A 17,159-nucleotide genomic window follows, 5' to 3' on the forward strand; every position below is an offset into this window, starting at 1 on the left:
CAACAGGAGAGGGAGGTGCTTACAACCCTCATATGAGTTGGACAGAATTGTCTCCTGGATCTCTGTTCCTCCTTGCTGGATAATTATCAGCCAAAGGTGCCCAAACCCCTGCCTGCACCAACATCACATCAAGAAGCTGCAGGACATGCAAACACAACACAGTGAAACCTGCACTTCCTGGAGGAAAACAGCCCCTTAAAGTGAGATGCCTCCATTCACAGTCAAAATTTAATCCCTGGGAGGAAAATGCAAATTACCAAACAAACAGCACCAGCCCACAGGCAATGCCAACCACCATTTTAGTAACCAAATGCTTATTCCTAACACTATGGCATGGAGGGAACCTGACCCCCTGGGCCAGACAGCCACCAATCTGGTTACCTCCATCCTGCTGCTGTTATGAGTCACATTATGGACAAGCCTGGCAGACTCCAGTGACTTGTAAGTGAAATCAGCTTCTTTCTTCCTGGGGCTCCCAGAAGAGCATTTTTCTCCCACTCTTTCAGAACCTGTCACATAAAACAGCTCATCCCTCCAGCTCAACTAGGCCTACTAAAGCACAACAGTTTAACAAGCGTATTCCCAGCTGGCTTTATGGTGCAGTTTTATTGCCATGCAACACTTTTAGTGTGGTCCTGCCTTGAATGAAACCCCCTCAGCCCTGATTTCCACTACCCCACACAAAGGCTGTGAAACTCAGCGCTCACGGTGACCTACCCAGGGCTTGGCAAATTAATATTAAAGCCAGGATTAAGGCAATGTGGCAGCAGCAATGGAGTAAGAAGAAAACCCCAGCAGCAAAGACCTTGCCAGGGCACAAGACACAGAGAACAAAACCAAGAAGGACAAAGAAGAAAAGCAGTTAATGAAAAATTAAGAACGAGTGATTACGTATCTGCATTCACAACTGGGTGATTTCCAGTGTCAGGCACTGATTTGCTTCTTTCCATAACCAAACCCAAATCTCACACCTTTCTAACAGACACATCAAACCACCACAGGTTCTCTGAGAGTTTCTCAGCAGGCTTGAGGAGAGATGTAGAGGAGGAAAAGGTAGTGCTGGTTTGCTCAGCTCCCTCTCTGCTCTGTGTTTCTCCACAGAGGAGTCTGAGGCACAACCAGGACTCAAACAACAGCAGTTATTGCACTTCAGGCCAGACAAGAAATCAAAAAATGAAAACAGCCACGTCCAAAGAGCTCTAATTCCACTTCAGAGTGAACTATTTCACACACAGAGGGTTCATCAGGAGCCGGTGCTGCCCTGAAGGCACACAGAGCTGTGGTGGTTTTGTCATTCCACACATCAGGACAGTCATACAAGCACTCTGAAGTGCTAAAGATCCTGTACTGCCTCTGTGGAGGGGGACACCAGAAAAACACAGTCCTGTACAACCAGATCCCAGGACTTTGGTTTAGTCCAGCAAAGCAGAACAGATTTCAAACATTATTTCCTTTGGGGAAACACCCAGTCTAAGCTGAAAATATCAGTGCAGTGCCAGAGCAGAACAGGGAAACAAACACTTAGTTACTGGTTCCAGTCCTGCAAAGGCCCCGTGATGGCCTGTGGTCACACACAAATGTGTCTGTGCTCCCGAGGGAACTCAGGATTTCAGTCTCAGCTCAGCCTCAGCTCCTGCTCCTAATCACTTCCCAAGGCCCTTGTGCAAGCAGGAGGGAAGAGGAGCATTACAGAAATGGTAAAAGCACATCCTACAGATCTGCTGGCCGAGGTCTCACTGGAATTGCAAACCAGAGGAGTGCAGCACACACACGGTGCTTCCACGGAAAGGAAGTGCCTCCTGCTCTCAGAGGGGAGAAAACTCTTCCCAGCCATTTAGCCCTGAACAGAAACAAGCATTCATCCCCAAACTACATCTGAGTTCACTGGCCCTTTTCTGTTACACAACATTATCCACAAAAGAGACATTACTGCGAGCGGAGGGAAAGGCAAAGCACGCCTAGGCTCGCAGTGCTCCATCTCTGCAGGACCGGGAGAGCTGGGAGCTCTAATGATCACCTCCCGCTCTGCAGATGTATTTCAAAGATCCACTTTGCTCCGTGCTGCTCCCAGCTCATGCAAAAGGGTTGTAAGAGCCTTTTTGGACAAGGAATCTACTGCTTTGTTAGGCAAAGTTCTGCACCCTGAGCAATTACAGCCCTGCCAAAATGCCTAGAGAATATCAGGATACACGACGAGGGGAAATCTGGAAAAGTGTAAAGACAGTGCAGACCCCCACCAAGACAGCCTGGATGAGGCTACGTGGAAAGGTTTCTACAAAACCAAAGGAAGAGCTGAACACCAATACTGACTAAAGTCACGATATCCTGGGGGCTACAAAAAAAATAAAGAGAGATTGTCCAGAGCAGTGCCACGTTTTTATAACACAACAGTAAAACACACCTTTGGAAACAATGCTGGTGTTCACCAGAGCAGGCAAAAGGACACTTGAGTTGGCTTTAAAACACCCCCACCTCCAAACCCCCAGAGTGACCTACCTTTCCATGACTGCCAGGCACTCCTTTCTCCACGTGAACCGACTGCCTCGCCGTAGTCTGAAGGTCCCAGAGGTAGCTGTGACTGGGGGAGGCGTCTGTCTCCATTCTGGCTCTTCTACCGGGATAGGAGCTGGTCTCATGCTTAGTGTGGCCCCTAAGAATAATAAATATTGTGGGTTTTCAGGGGGTTAAAGTCATGCCCATCCTCTCACTCCTGCTGGTGGAAAAAATAAAAAAAAGACAGGACAGATGTGAAATCATTCGAACTAAAAAAGTAAAGCACTGTCAAAAAGAGACACCTTAAACATGCACAAAGGGTTGCCATCCCCAGCCTCCAAGTCACAGAGGTATCAGGTGACCATGGAAGCCTAAGGAGACATAACTGAGCTGACAGGCACTTAGGAAGAGCTGTCCTGTCCTCATCAAGAGGAAAAGGGTTGTACAAAAAGGGTGAGCTGTGCCCCAGCTGGGATTTATTTGGGCTGTGCTGCCACCTGGTCTGTCAAAACATGGGAAACAGCAAGTTCTGTTTAATTTTACAGCAGTGTCAGGAAATAAAACGGTAAATTTATATGAAAGGTATTTCAGTGTGTCCAAAGAGCTGAGTGAACACCTGAAGCAGCTCCACCAACAGAAGCACAACCTGTGACTTGTGCAAACACGGGCTCATGGCTGCCAGGGGGCCAGGAAAAGTCACTGAAAGCAGATTAACCCCACAACTTTCCTCTTCTGCTCCCCTTCCATGGACGTATTTCTCCTTTCAATAGCTCTGAGCTGGAAAGCATCAAGCACGAGACAGGACTTGGCAAGATGCCCTCAGGAAAGGCCCCTTTGAAACTCACCCCTGATTTCTTTCCACAAGAGCCTCTCAGTTAATAAATCAAGATAAATCAAGGCCCAGGCTGGGAGATCGATCTTTCCTCCATCCCCTGGTGAGGACGGGAACCTGGTACAGGACACGAGGACGGAAAGCAGGGCACGTTCTGAAGGACAGCTTTGTGCTCAGTGACTTCCCCCAACAGGGAGGGAAGAGCTGCTCTTGTGTAAAAAAATTGTGTGAAAAGATAAATCTCCACCTATATCCCACAAACACTCTGAGCTCCAGTGGAATTCCTGCGCTGGGGATTTAATCGTCCAAACGCACCGTGGTGGTGAAACAACACTGCTCCTCTAACACACCACGGGGTAAAAGGGTCAGGGGAACTCGAGAGTTTAACCAATAAACAAATTCCTCCAGCTAAAAAGCAAGAAATGAGCTATTGAGGCACTTGGCTGTGCTCCCTCCCAGAAATGCACACGGAGTGTTTTCCTCGCGGCGTCTGTGGCAGGTAGCGGAGCTCCAAACAATTTACAAATGTTAGCCAGGAGGAGCCTGTAGGAAGTGAAGCCCCACAATCTCGGCCTTGCACACACAACACAGGGTGCCTCTCACTAATTCCCAGCTAAGGAGCCCACGCAGATTACTTGGGTTTTATTGAAACATGAAATATTTCCTATAGTGCCAATTTACCAGGAGGCCATTTCAAGGAAAGCTCCTTATCTAGTCCTTTCTAGTCCTTGCACACTTTAGGGGGCTGGGTGGGTGTCAAGTTGCCAGGCTTTAAAAACACTTCAAATATTGAAAAGCAAACAAAAACCCACAAAACCTCCCCTCTTAAAAATAAATAAAAATTTAAAAAAAAGACAGAGAAGAACAGGAAAAGAAATTCACTTTCCCTGCCTTCTCTTAGCAATACACTTTCCCTACCTGAAGGTTTTATTTCACAGGGAGAGTACAGGAAAATCAGTGATGCCCAGCATCAAGGTAAGTCCTTCCATTAAATATTTCCGAGATTTTTCAGACAGAGGCTGGAAAAAAATCTGCATTGAAAGCATAAATTTGCTGCTGCTGCTGCTACTGATATGTTCACATACTGAATATAGCATACTTTTTTTTTTGTTTTAGTAGCCCTGCTAGATCAATTTACCTATTTCTCTTTTCTATGGGGTAACATCAATATCAGCAGCAGATAAGAGAGAAATATGCTGAGAATTACAAGCAAGTACCACAAACAGAGAGGGAAGGATCTGAATGCATAACGAGACCAAAATGGGTTTGGATGTAGGTGTGGAAAGAGTGGACATGGGATGCTCCAAGGGCTGGAGCCCCTGTGCCCTGGAGCCAGGCTGGGAGAGCTGGGGATGTTCACCTGGAGAAGGATCCAGGGAGACCTTGGAGCCCCTTCCAGAGCCTAAAGGGGTTCCAGGAGAGCTGGAGAGGGACTGGAGACAAGGGATGGGGAGACAGGGCACAGGGAATGGCTTCCCACTGCCAGAGGGCAGGGAGAGATGGGAGATTGGGAAGGAATTGTTGGCTGGGAGGGTGGGGAGGCCCTGGCACAGGTTGCCCAGAGAAGCTGTGGCTGCCCCTGGATCCCTGGAAGTGTCCAAGGCCAGGTTGGATGGGGCTTGGAGCCACCTGGGCTAGTGGAAGGTGTCCCTGTCCATGGCAGGGGGTGGACCAAGGTGATCTTGAACCCAAACCACTGCTGACATGCACTGCTGTCACGTTTGATAAGGAAACTCTGGAGCTTTTCCTCATCCCCCTCAATTCAATGGGATCCTGTTTATTCTGCTGTTCCAAAGCTTCATCCCAACCTTCTCACCACCCAAAGCTCCACTTCTTTATAACTTACTAAGTTACATCCCAGTCCCCAGTTCAGAATCTTTTTATAAACCCCTCAAGCAGCTTTTAAGGAGAAGTGAAACTTCTCTCCTGAGCAGGCAGAGTGGAGAAAATGCAGCATGAGATTTTCATCTCAGGGTAGGCATCAAACAGCCAGACATCTCTCAGGGGTGTAGAGGTGAACTGTCTGGGAAGAACTGCCTTCACAGAGGGAAAGGAAAAGTGGCATCTCTCACTCCCTGCCGGTGCTGAGCACCTTTCCCTGCAGTGCTGGGTTTTCTCTGTGCCAACCTGAATTCCCTCAAGTGCAGGGTAAGACTTCGAGGATCCCGCAGGTGGGTTTTTTGGGGAGAGGAGGAGGCAAGATTGGTGCTTCCCAACGGGAATGCAGCTCTCTCCATATTCAGAATTCCTCGTGGAGAAGGCCTGCCTTCCCTTGGCACCTCCCAGACACCATCCTGAAGAAAGGGAGGTGCTGTAAGAGCATCACATGCGGTTGCTGATCCCCATCACGTGCCCCACAGGGGCGATGCCCAGGATGGTAACTGGGACCCTCAGGTACCTCCCAGCTCCAAGGAACCATTTCCTGGCAAGCCTTTGCAGCAAGTACCTCTCTTCCATTGCACTGATAAGAACAGATGTCTCACTGTGTTTTTAGCCAGGCTGACCCCAGATCACACAACAAACACCTCTCAGTTCCTCCCGAGCCAGGGTAGGTTCGGATCGGCAGCAAAAGGTTCCCCCCAGAGCTCCTGCCTTGGATGAAAAGGATCAGAGCAGGGACTGTTTGCTCTGCAGCTCTGGGACACAGCACATCACCAACCATCCATTCCCAGTGCAAACCACCTGGGACACCCAGCCCCTGATTTTGGGTTGGCTTTTCTTTTGGAGCTCAACAAGAACTCCTGTGGGAATCACGCAGGAGATGCTACATCTTGATAATAACCACCTCTCTTTTTCCCTTCTGTTCCGAGGAGCAGGAGCACAGGCTTCTCCCCAAGGTGACCACAGCTGCCTTCCTGTTACAGAAGACTGGCAGAAAACAAATAGCCAGCCTAAATGGAAGCAGCCTGCACCCTTTTGTGACTTTAACACATCATTTCTAGGTGCCAGCTTCACCTTGCACTACAAGAGGCAAGAGACAAGTTACTCCACAACAAACTTCCCTCATTGTCCAAGACCCAGTGCCAGGCAAACTAATCAGGGTAACAACTACCAGTCTAAACAGAAATATTTATTTATTTATTTAAAACCCATGGGCTCTGAAAAAAAGGAAAAAAAAAAATTAGTCAGAACATTGCAGGGCTCTCTGCAATCATATGCTGGCTTCTGAAATATATACTATTTATGTATTGCCAAAATGCTCTCAGTCCTCCACAAAACACAGGACAAGTGGTGCCTGTCTGAAAAAAAGCTCCATCTAAATGAAAAGCACCCCTATTAATTGGATTAAAGACCTTTCAAACACTTGCATTTAGCACTGACTTCTCCCCTTCAACAAAAAAACTGCCTTTCACCCGAACTGGCAACTCCTCTCAGAAAAAATTTACAACCAGCAGTACACTGGAATTCACGGCATTGCCATTAACTCCGGCACCACTCCTACCAGGAAAACGTTGATTAAGACATTTTTGAGCAAGATTATTGCAAACAGCAGGAAAAGTGGGTGGGTTTTTTTTCCCCCGGTCCATGAGATTTCAGTCTCTCTTGCGACGTTCCAGTCTGTTCTGTCTGAACACCCACCACCAGAGACAGGAGAAACACAGACACTGCCCATGCAAACCAGCCACCAAACCCAAGCAAGGAACAAACAGCACATTCAGGAGGCCAGAGAAAGCCGGAAAAGAATGGGAATGATGGAATTGCTGAGTCTCCTTCCATACAGGAGCAACATCTGAACAGCAGCAGTGTCCTGAAACTGCCCTTAGGCTCCCCAGCACAAAATTCTTTGGTGGGCAGATGCAGGAGAGCTTGTGGATGATTTAAAGCATTACATAGCACCATTCTGCATTTGGGGAAAAAAAAAAAGGAAAATAAAACCTCTTTTAATATATTTATAAGTTATCTTTTGTTCCTATAAGCATAGTAAAAGACAGGCCCTGCTGTGAGGCAAAGCAGGGGTGTCACACTCAGGGAATGGGCTCACCTTTGTTGAGGAGATGGGAAAGTGGGGTAAAAAAGGTGCATTCTACAAATTGTACAAAAACCACCTGACAGAACAAAGGGAAGGTTGCAGGTCTGCCAAGAGGTCTCCAGCCCTTTCCACACAAAACAACTGTTCCTCCTTCCCAGTTTATAAATTGATTTTTATCTGCTGTCCTGGTCCTTCAAAACTGCTTCAATTTTAAGTGAAAGGTTTTTTTTCCATTACACAAATTCAGTCTGGACTTACTCAGAGGATCCAGCTTTGCAAGATAAGGAATTAAAAAAATTGGAGAACTAATTAGTTCCCAAAGACCTCGCTTTGCCCACTGGTAACTCAAACATGCAGGTGGTTCTGCACAGAGACCTGACTCTGTCACTCAAAGGACTGAGGTTTTGTTCCCAGCAGCTGGAACTGGAAAAGCTGGGAATTCTGAGAACAGAAAGCCAAATGCCACTTCTTAGCAAATAGGAAAAAAAGCACGTGCCAGTCATTTAATCTCTCAGGTTTCCTCCAAGGAGGACAATCTTTCACATTCTACGGAGAGTGCAGTGATGGCATCACTTCTTTGGGAACACGGCAGGAAGTTCCACTGATTTCCTCATTTTCTGGCTCTAGAGGAGGCAGCAGTTTGTCTACTAATCACAGGATACTGTAAGTAGGATCTGAAACTTTGGCTCTCAATTGGGTTTGTAACAGTGATTTAAATCCAGGATTCTTCCAGAACACACTTGTTCCTATCCATGTAAATGATCTCCTGGCTACCTGGCCTGACCTGCAATATAGTAGATGGCAATAATTCAAAAGCAGTGGATGATCCTACAATAAATAAATAAATACAACCCCATTTTCCTCAAGCAGACTTTCCCCACAGCTGCTGGAAAGCTGAAGGTTTGCCCCTTTACCTCAGTGTCTTAAAAGAAACCAAATGTTATCTGCTCCTAAAAGGAATTTAAGTGCATCCAAATAGCCCCTTTGCTTAGGCAGAGGAAACAATTTGCCTTTTACACTTCTTGAAAACGCTGTTTAAGATTTCTTACTGGGGAAAAAGGTTACACTCAAACAACCCCTCTTCCAGGAGGTTTTCCATGTGTGTGTAATGAAAAGCAGAGGTTCACATGGACTCATTTCAGTTTAAGCCACATCCTTCAGTGTTCAAAGTCTTCCTTCCTTAAGACACTTCTCAAGAGCAAAAGGACAAAGGAGATGGGAGCTGGTGGATATGTGGAATGAAAGAAGGTTTAGAAACAAAGATTTTAGTGCTAAATTGGACAAGGTTTCTCTTATCCCAGCACAGAATGTGATTTCTTCAACAGCTTCATGTGACAGTGGCAAGAAAAGACATGAAGTGACAGGGAAGATCCACATCTGGAGAGGACTTTTGTGGGGTTTTCCCCCCCAAAAAAAACACCTTACAAAACCCTCTAAGTTTCTCCACGACTTTGGAGGCAACACCTTCCATCAAAGGGAGTCACTTTGGGGGGCACAATCCCAGCCTTTCCACGGAGCTGGTCCTGGATGGTTGTACCCAGGAACTTTGCTGATCCCGAGCGTCACAACTCCAGCCAGTGCAGAAATCAGGGCTCCTTGGCACTTCCATTCTTTAAAAATTCTAGATGCTTAACAGAAGAAACAGGCTCAGCTGTCACTTTGAACCCACCCAACTTAAATCTGGAGCCTTCCCAGGCCAACTGGCAGCTGGAGCCTCTGGATTTTCGGCTCACACACAAAGCAGGGGTTTTGAGACTCTGTTTTCACTGGAATTTTTCTTAATAGAAGTCTGGGTATTGAAGCCAAGCTCACATTAGAGAGCCTGAGTTTTAAATTCCTTAAAACAATTACACAGTTAATTTAATCACGCCATTGTTTAAAGGAAATTAAACGTAAATATTTTGATCTTCACAATAAAACTGCTAAAGGGAAAAAAAAAAAGATTTGTGGTCAAACAAAATCTGGGGCGAAGAACAATGTGAGGAAATTAATTCAACTGTGATGCTGAGATTGCTGGTTAGTTAAAGATAATGAGGAGCTTTACTTCTCCTTTTATATTCAAGATCTATTTTGAGATTTGGAGAGGCAGGTGGGATTTGAAAGACACATCTCCAGTTTATCACTGGAACTATCAACATCCCATCCAGGAGCTCAGAGATCCAACCCAAAACCCTCTGAAGTTATCCCAAAGATCCTCTCTGCCAAACTGTGGATTTTTTTTTTGCTGCAACTTCGTATTATGCAGCCATTATTAATGTTTTCTAATTGTTCCTTCTGAAGAGCCTCAGCAGGTATTTCATTAATTAACTGACTGTAACTCCACTGACTGCTTCTGATTCCCAGATTTAGTCAGTGGTGAGAGGCCAGGGCAAATATCCACGACTGAGGAGCTGAACAGACAGCTATGGATGAGACAGATCTGGATGACTCAGCTCTGGATCACTCGCTGAAAAGTGAAGTGCAGATTACTTCCCACCCTCCTAAAAATTAAACTGGCCTGAGGAATAACCTCTGGAGGACCCCAGACAAGGAGTGAATTATCAGTGACATAACAGTGACAAAAGGTTTCCATTCCATAAATAAACAGCAGGAGATGTTTAGGCTGTATTTGTTTACCAGGATTTGTCTTCTCAAGCTGGTACCATCTGTAAAATGCCCTTTTCTTCTGTTCACTCAGGTCCGATCCCTGCTGCAACAGCCAATGGGAGATCCGGCTCTGACTGATCCCTGGAAAAACCAGAACAAAACACAAGAAAAAGAGAAAACTTGTTATTTATCAAACATTTTTAAGTGGGTTTTATACTGATAGAAGGTGTTGCCTCACAAAGCCCAGGAAACTGCGGTGCTTCGATCCCAGGAAAAGTTGAAGCCTCCCTGCTCTGTCCCAAACTGCCTTGACTTCTCCCTGGTGTTTTGCTCATCCTTCCTCGAGGGACATCCTGGAATCTGTCCAATCCACTCACAGGCAAAAAGGGGGCAAAAGTGGGAAGCCAAATCTACCACTCACTCGAGTTGTCCTCAACTTCCCCCCATTCTTAAACTTCTTCATCTGTGGAATGGGAACAAGTCCCTTCCCCACTATTACATATAAATAACGACAGTCAGGAGATCGTTACCACTCAGTGCCTGAATGAGAAGATAAACACAGAAACAGTTTGGGTGATGCACATCAAATCAGCCCAGAAATGGAGCAAACCAACTGTTCCAGCAGCTGGAACCAGGGACAGAAAACAACCCAGGAAGGGCAGCTGTCTGCCAGCAAAGCAGGAGTCAAGCTCCAGGTATCCAGGAATGATCAGGGACAAAACATTCCAGGTTTTATAGCGAGATTTCTAAGAAAAAAGTAAAAAGGGGGGAAAAAAAAATCATAGAAGTTAATACAGCTATTTCCAAAGCCTGACAGTGAATGAGGATCAATGCAGAACGAGCAAAAAGGAGAGGAGCTAAACAAAACAAGAGGTTTAAAAGCCCACCAGGAGGTGAACTGGAGGTTCACTTGGCAACAGCAACAAATGTCTAGTTTGCCGAATAACTGCAGCAGAACTTCAGGCAGAACAGCTCCCTGTGCTCTCCACAAGGCTCTTCAGCCACCAGGAAGGGTTAACAACATCTCGACTCCCCTGAGAACTGAAGTTTTAGGAGGTGCTCCAAGTAACAATTTACTGCCAACACCACCTGTGCCACCACCTGCTTGGTGATAATGCCCAGGCAGGTAGAGGCTGGTTCTCACACAGAAACCAAACTCCCTCTTCCCTCCCAAGATGCATCAAGGTCTTTTAAGATCTCATAACCATATTTAACTCATGAAAAACAACCCCCTGTAGTTTTACCACTTCCAATCTGGGGGTTTTACTGTGCTTTTTTTCGTGTGTTGAACACCAAGGTAGTTAACTTCAGAATGTCTCGACTTGGCTCTCAGGTACCATATTCAGGTGGGTTTACTCCAACCAGACTTTTAAACGGGGTTAATACTCTTAATTGTTCTTCCTTTTAAACAGAAGCCTGGAGGCTATGAAGTTTTAATTATCCTGGGGAAAAGGGATAGGAGTGTTTTGTTTCGGAGGCAGAAGTTTACTGCTGTTCACCAGAGCTGTGCCCACAAAACAGATCCTGATTTTCTCAAAACCCATTCCCAGACAACTGCCCTGCCCACAGCTGAAAAGAGTTCAGGAACAGCTGGGGCAGCCAAGAGCTGCCTACCCCCAGGGCCCACACTGGGATCTAAAATTGAGTTTATATTACAAGGGAAGCGGAATTACTCAACCAAACAGAAACCTCATATCCTGCCAAGTTTACATCAAGTAACAGTGGAAGCTACAAGTTAATACCAAAAGAAGTCAGTGTAAGTTGATGACATCCTCTGGCCCAGATCAAGGCTTCAGTCTGGTTGAAATCATGCCATCTAGATGCTTGATCACCAGTGAGAGGACCAAGTTTCGAAAATCTGCAGCTCTTGACCTACTCTTATGATTTATAAAAGCCATTTTTTTGAACACAGCGCTGCGGCAAACGAAGGTTTGGCTGCCCAGCTCCCACCGATCACTGGGCAACAGCACCACACATTTACTTGTTTACTACGGTCCACTCACACTCGCTGCGGTGAATTAAGTGTGTGCTGAGTGTCTGGATAACAAACTAAGATATAAACACAGAGCACTGTTAGATAAAAATAATAAATAGAGATCAGATGTCCTCAGCAAGTGGAAAATCGGAATTCTGCTCACGAGGCTGCCCGACACCGTCACGACGTGGTACAGATGCGACCACTCCAGACCATGTGGGAGCCAGAAGACTCAAGCTGGGTGTTGCCATGTCCACTTCCACAGAATCACAGAAAAATCTGGCTTGGAAAAGACCTTTAAAGGTCATCAAGTCCAACACCCCCTGCAATGAGCAGGGGCACCTTCAGCTAGGTCAGGCTGTTCAGAGCCCCATCCAACCTGACCTTGAATGTTTCCAAGGATGGGGCATCCACCAACTTTCTGGGCAACCTGTGCCAGGGTTTTACCATTCTCACTGTAAAAAAGCTTCTTTATTCCATCTCATCTAAACTGACCCTCCTTCAGTTTAAAAACATTACTCCCTGTCATAACAGGCCCTGCTAAGTTTGTCCCCATCCTTCTTCTAGGACACAATAAGGTCTCCCCAGAGCCTTCTCTCCTCCAGGGGAACAACCCCAATCCCTTCAGCCTGTTCTCACAGGAGAGCTGCTCCATCCTTCTAATCCTCTCCATGGTCCTTCCTCTGGACTTGCTCCAACAGGTTGATGTCTTTCCCTGTCTTTTAAACTTTATCTGTCTTAGCACCAACTCTGCAGTGTCACAACGTGCTGCACTGCACCCAAGTCCTCCAGAACAGAGCTGTAATCCTTTTGTGGCAAAGTAACTGGCGTCATTTAGCCACAGCAGCTGGTCCTTTGACTCACTGTGAGCCCTCACAGTTCACAAAGCTGCTTCTGCAAAGTGTGCTTAAGGTGTAAAACTTATCTGTAGCCCAGCTCAGTTCACAGGCCCAAAAACTGCATTTCAACAGCTTGACTGATCGAGCTCACGTGCAAAGTCCGTAGCAGAAATGATCCAGGATTTCCTAGATCCCCTAATCCAAATCCATCCTTCACTCTTTTCAATTAAAAAAACAACTTCCCCCCAAAAATCGTCACATCAGACTTTCTTGCATCTCAAGTGCGTCAGGGCCAGGGCCAGGTACTGCCACCAGGACCATCCCAGCAAGCTGTCTGTAATCATTCCTCTCTAGGAAATGGAAGGAAAAAAAAGAAATCATCCTGCTGTCAGAAGCAGCTTAATGAAATAAGTTCTCTGGAGTACTGAAAGTCCAGCTGTGCTGAGGAAATTCACGCCCAAACCGAACCGGGATGACCGTCATTCATCCCCTGGGCTCAGCAACAGCAGGGCCATCAACACAGGGCTGTGAGCACAACTGGCTTTCTCACAGAAAACACTGAAGGAAAGGTGGTGTTGACAAAGGACTGCTGCAATTTAAATGCTGACTTCTTGTGCCACACATCGCTCCTTCCCACGGCAGGTTACGCTTCCCAACAATGAACCCCACGGAGATGGCAGGTCGTGCTCACTCCTCTGGCTCCTACACAAGTTGTCTGGGGGAAAAGAGTTTCCCTTTCAGGTACAGAAAAGAAATGGCAAAACACAGCATCAAGAGGAGGCAACTGCAGGTATCTGCAGCACAAATCTCCTCCTAACCCTCGAAGCTGCTGCTCAGCGAGTCTTTGGGAGCTGCTTTTCACCTTCACAGATTTGTTCAGGCTCTGCTTTGCATTTCTTTCATGTTTCTTTCAGGAGAGGTTTTCAGAAGCACCTGGAACACGTCAGGCCTGGAGAAGAAAGTAACTGCCTGTGTTTTAATTCTTCACTTTGTAAGCAAAGTCCTACATCCACAGAACAAGTGCTTGCAAAGGACACCTATCAATTTAAGGAGATTAGCGAAGCTTGTTTACAGAAAACCTGCAAAGATCAAAATCACAGGGGGAAAAAAAATAAAAGCTTTCCCCGTGTTGTCATGAGTTTAAAAAAAAAAAAAAAAAAAGGAAGGAAAATGTTTTTCCAAATCCAGTTTCATGGCATTTCAGGTGATCAGTAACTCAGTAACTTTCTGAATTCTCTTCACACAAAGGAACTGGTGAAGTTTCCCTTTGTGTTTGCATTTGCTCAGCATCCCTGTGTGTGTAGGTTCCAAACCTTCAGGGATTTTATTTGTTCCAGCACTGCCCTCCACTGCACTGGATGCTCTGGGTGTGTTTAGCACGATGGAAAGCCAACTCCTGGAGTTCTCATCTCAGTTAAGACAGAGACAGTAGGACAGGGCTGGGCTGTACCAGCAGGATAATTGGGAAGGTGAGCAGAACTGCACCCTGCAAAGCTCTATGTGTATTTAAAAACAACAACAACAAAAAATGACCTCTGCGTTTTTATTCTCGGGTTTGGGTTTGGTTTTTTAAATGTTTTGGGTTTTTTTAAAAATCTGAATTCAAATTTCTGTTCTGTAACCTGGGGAAAATAAGTTTGGGGTTTTTTTTCTTTTTTTTGATTCCTTCACTCCCTATGTGTAAAAAATGGGAAAGGTAGCATTTCCAAACCTTGCAGAGGCATCATCCATCAAAGTATTTATTCCCAGCTGCAGAGGGCTCATCCCTGAACACTCCTCCCTCTCTCCTTTAGTGTAGCACAGACCAGACAGACAGTTCCTGAAAACATTTCCATCACTTTCCATCCCCATTTGGAAGCTCAGGCAGCACCTCTTAGCAAGTTTACATTTCTCCTTTTATCCTTTGCCTTCTGCCCAGAACTGAGTGGATGCCCAGACACAATTCTGGTGGCAATTAAAGCGAATTACAGCACAGGACTTCAAATTATGGCTGATCAAAATTTATCCCCTCACCTGCCCCACGTGGGGCTGAGCCCCCACCCTGAGCAAAGCTGCAGCTCCTGGTATAAAAGGAGCTCCAAATCCAAGATAGGAAATTCTGCAGGAACTATTATTAGCTCCTGTTTATACTGTCATTTTTCTTATCAGTAGGAGATTATTTATACAGAGCCCAACCCAAGTGCTTCTTGTTTATCTTATTACAGACACCATTAAAAAAGTTTCTATAAAAAGCAGCTCCTGTTTTTAGGACCAGCACTAATAAGTGTTATGTTAAGGTTTTGCTCCTTATCAATCATTCCTTTATTTTCAAGTCACTGTTTAATACTCTGTTACTATTTTCCAACCCTACCCTCCACCCTCAGTACACCAGAGAACCTCTTCCAGGTTTCATTTTTTCCCCTCAGATTCATTATCTGAACGACTTTTAAAGTTTCTGGTAATTTTATAAGGGTTAAGAGAGCCTAAAAAATTGTTCTGCTGCACCAGCTGAGTTCAACCTGCAGCTCCATGTTCCTCTGTCATGTATCCTCCCTCTCCATCACTTCCCTCGTGCTACAGCAGGAAAAACAAAAGGAAAAAGCTCTTTACTGATGGAGAGGCTGGGAGAGGAAGGTGGATTCTCTAAGTGCTTTGCAATACAAGAATTAAAAAGAGAAAAAGGAGAAATGCATTTCTGAATGGAAGTGCAGCTCAAAGAAATCAGTAAAATAAAGTAGAACGGAGGTTTTGAGGGGTCCAGGTTATGGTGGAGGTTTCTGCCCCAAGGGCAGAGCAGGGCAAGTTACAGAGTGGGGATAAATAAGGTCGTAAGCACTGGGAGAACATGACAGCCTCTGATGAGCTGAACAGAAATCTGCAGTCTGAAGAGGTACAAATACATTGGTTCAGCTCAATTTTATCACCTGTACGTCCAATCTGGCCAGTTCAAACCCAGCCATGATTAAGACAAGGCAGCCAAGTTTTGGGGTCCATGCACTGCTATTCCTCTCCCCTCCCCATGCCATGATCCCCTCCCAACACACACACACATGGAATTTCTTAGAGTAGAAAAGAAACTGGTAGAGAGTGAAAGGACAAAGTCGGCAGCAGGGGCAGCCAGGCCAAATAACTCTCCTGAGAGAGTTCAGAGCCAGCCACACACTCCTCTTTTCTTTCTTGCCCCTTCCTGGGGCAGAAGAGCTGAAGGCTAAAAGCTCATTTTTTTATTGTCCTCTTGTATAAGTATTTATTTACAGAACACCTTTACCAGTAAGACTAAGCCTATAAAAACTGAGATGATGCCATTTGGGATCGTATATTCTGCCTCTGTCTATGCAAACTCTTATTTTAACGAACCAAAAGTGGTTTCCAGGCGTTCCTCGGGAGCCTCTGGGATGCTGGAGACATCTGAAGAGCACACAAGTCAACCAGCACTCATCAGGCCTAAAAATCTCTGGAAGTGAGAGCCCCGGGACACGTGCTCTGGATGTCTGTCCTGAGCTATTTTGGTCCCTCCTCACCACCCTGTGCTTTTGAGAGGAAGCTGATGTTTCTCCCCGTTAGTGCTGAGCACGCTCTTTAATCTGGTCCTTTCAAACATCTCTTACCATTTCTTTCAGATAAGCCAGAGCTGTGCACTTGATCGTGGCACGCAAGGACTGCACATCTGCTTACGCAGGGCCGTGGGTTCTATTTAAAATCAATCAGCTCCTGGAACCTTCCCACAGAGGATGACACAGATCAACTGCAAAGATCCACCTGGTTTCCCACTGATTTGGCCTGACAGCAGGATAATAACACAGTGCCATTAGATCAGTCCTCGCTCCGTCCCACTGACTGTCTCCAGTGACATCTTCCAGTATTGCTCTGATCACTGTGGGAGCCCATCCTGGATTCCCCTCGAGTTGAGTGGGATGGGTGTGAAACTCAGTCAGCCACGTCTGAAGTGGACGGAGTCATTTATTCCCAGGAGGAAACAATCTGAGCTCCCAAAGGCTGAATGCCAACCTCATGCCAACTGAAATCCAAGAGAGAGGGCTCAGCATGGGAGGAGAAAAACCACCAGCTTGACTTTCCTTACAGCCTGAGCCAGGGGTATCAAAGCCATGTGCCCACCTAGTTAATTATAATTAGATCCATTCCTTTCACTGATACATTAGTTTTGGGGTGGTCATTCTGATTCGGTGGCCCCACTGACCAAAAGAAAATATCGGCTTGCTTTGGAAAGGCTCCTTTCCTGCAGTTTTTCCCTTGGTTTATTACTCCTCTTGCAGGGGAAGATGGTCTGATTTGCTGGCAGACACCAAGGGTGCTGTGCAGAGCTTAATTCAGAGGTGGGTTATTCCAGGACTACATTCAGGCAAGGAATGCACAAAATCAGGAGAGTGACCCACTAACTGCCAAAATTTACAAGTTCAGGTACAATTTAAGCGACTGGATTCATAGTTTAATTACTCAAATACTAGTGCTGACATCTGATAAGGC

General features: G+C 46.0%; 1 protein-coding gene across 11 annotated transcripts in view; it reads right to left on the minus strand.

Moving 5' to 3' along the window:
• The window catches only part of HMBOX1 (homeobox containing 1), a 121,126-nt gene that overhangs the window by 41,191 nt on the left and 62,776 nt on the right, over positions 1-17,159 (minus strand). For all 11 annotated transcript variants that reach the window (XM_050314784.1, XM_050314779.1, XM_050314781.1 and 8 more), the window contains 2 exons: positions 9,912-10,022; positions 2,497-2,650 (listed from right to left, as the gene is read on the minus strand). In XM_050314784.1, coding sequence (XP_050170741.1) covers positions 2,497-2,650; positions 9,912-10,022 — 265 coding nt within the window. The remainder of the gene's footprint in view (positions 1-2,496; positions 2,651-9,911; positions 10,023-17,159) is intronic.

The sequence above is a fragment of the Myiozetetes cayanensis genome, unplaced genomic scaffold (assembly GCF_022539395.1).
Source record: "Myiozetetes cayanensis isolate MyiCay16 unplaced genomic scaffold, myiCay2020 scf2-11, whole genome shotgun sequence".
Classification (NCBI taxonomy): domain Eukaryota; kingdom Metazoa; phylum Chordata; class Aves; order Passeriformes; family Tyrannidae; genus Myiozetetes; species Myiozetetes cayanensis.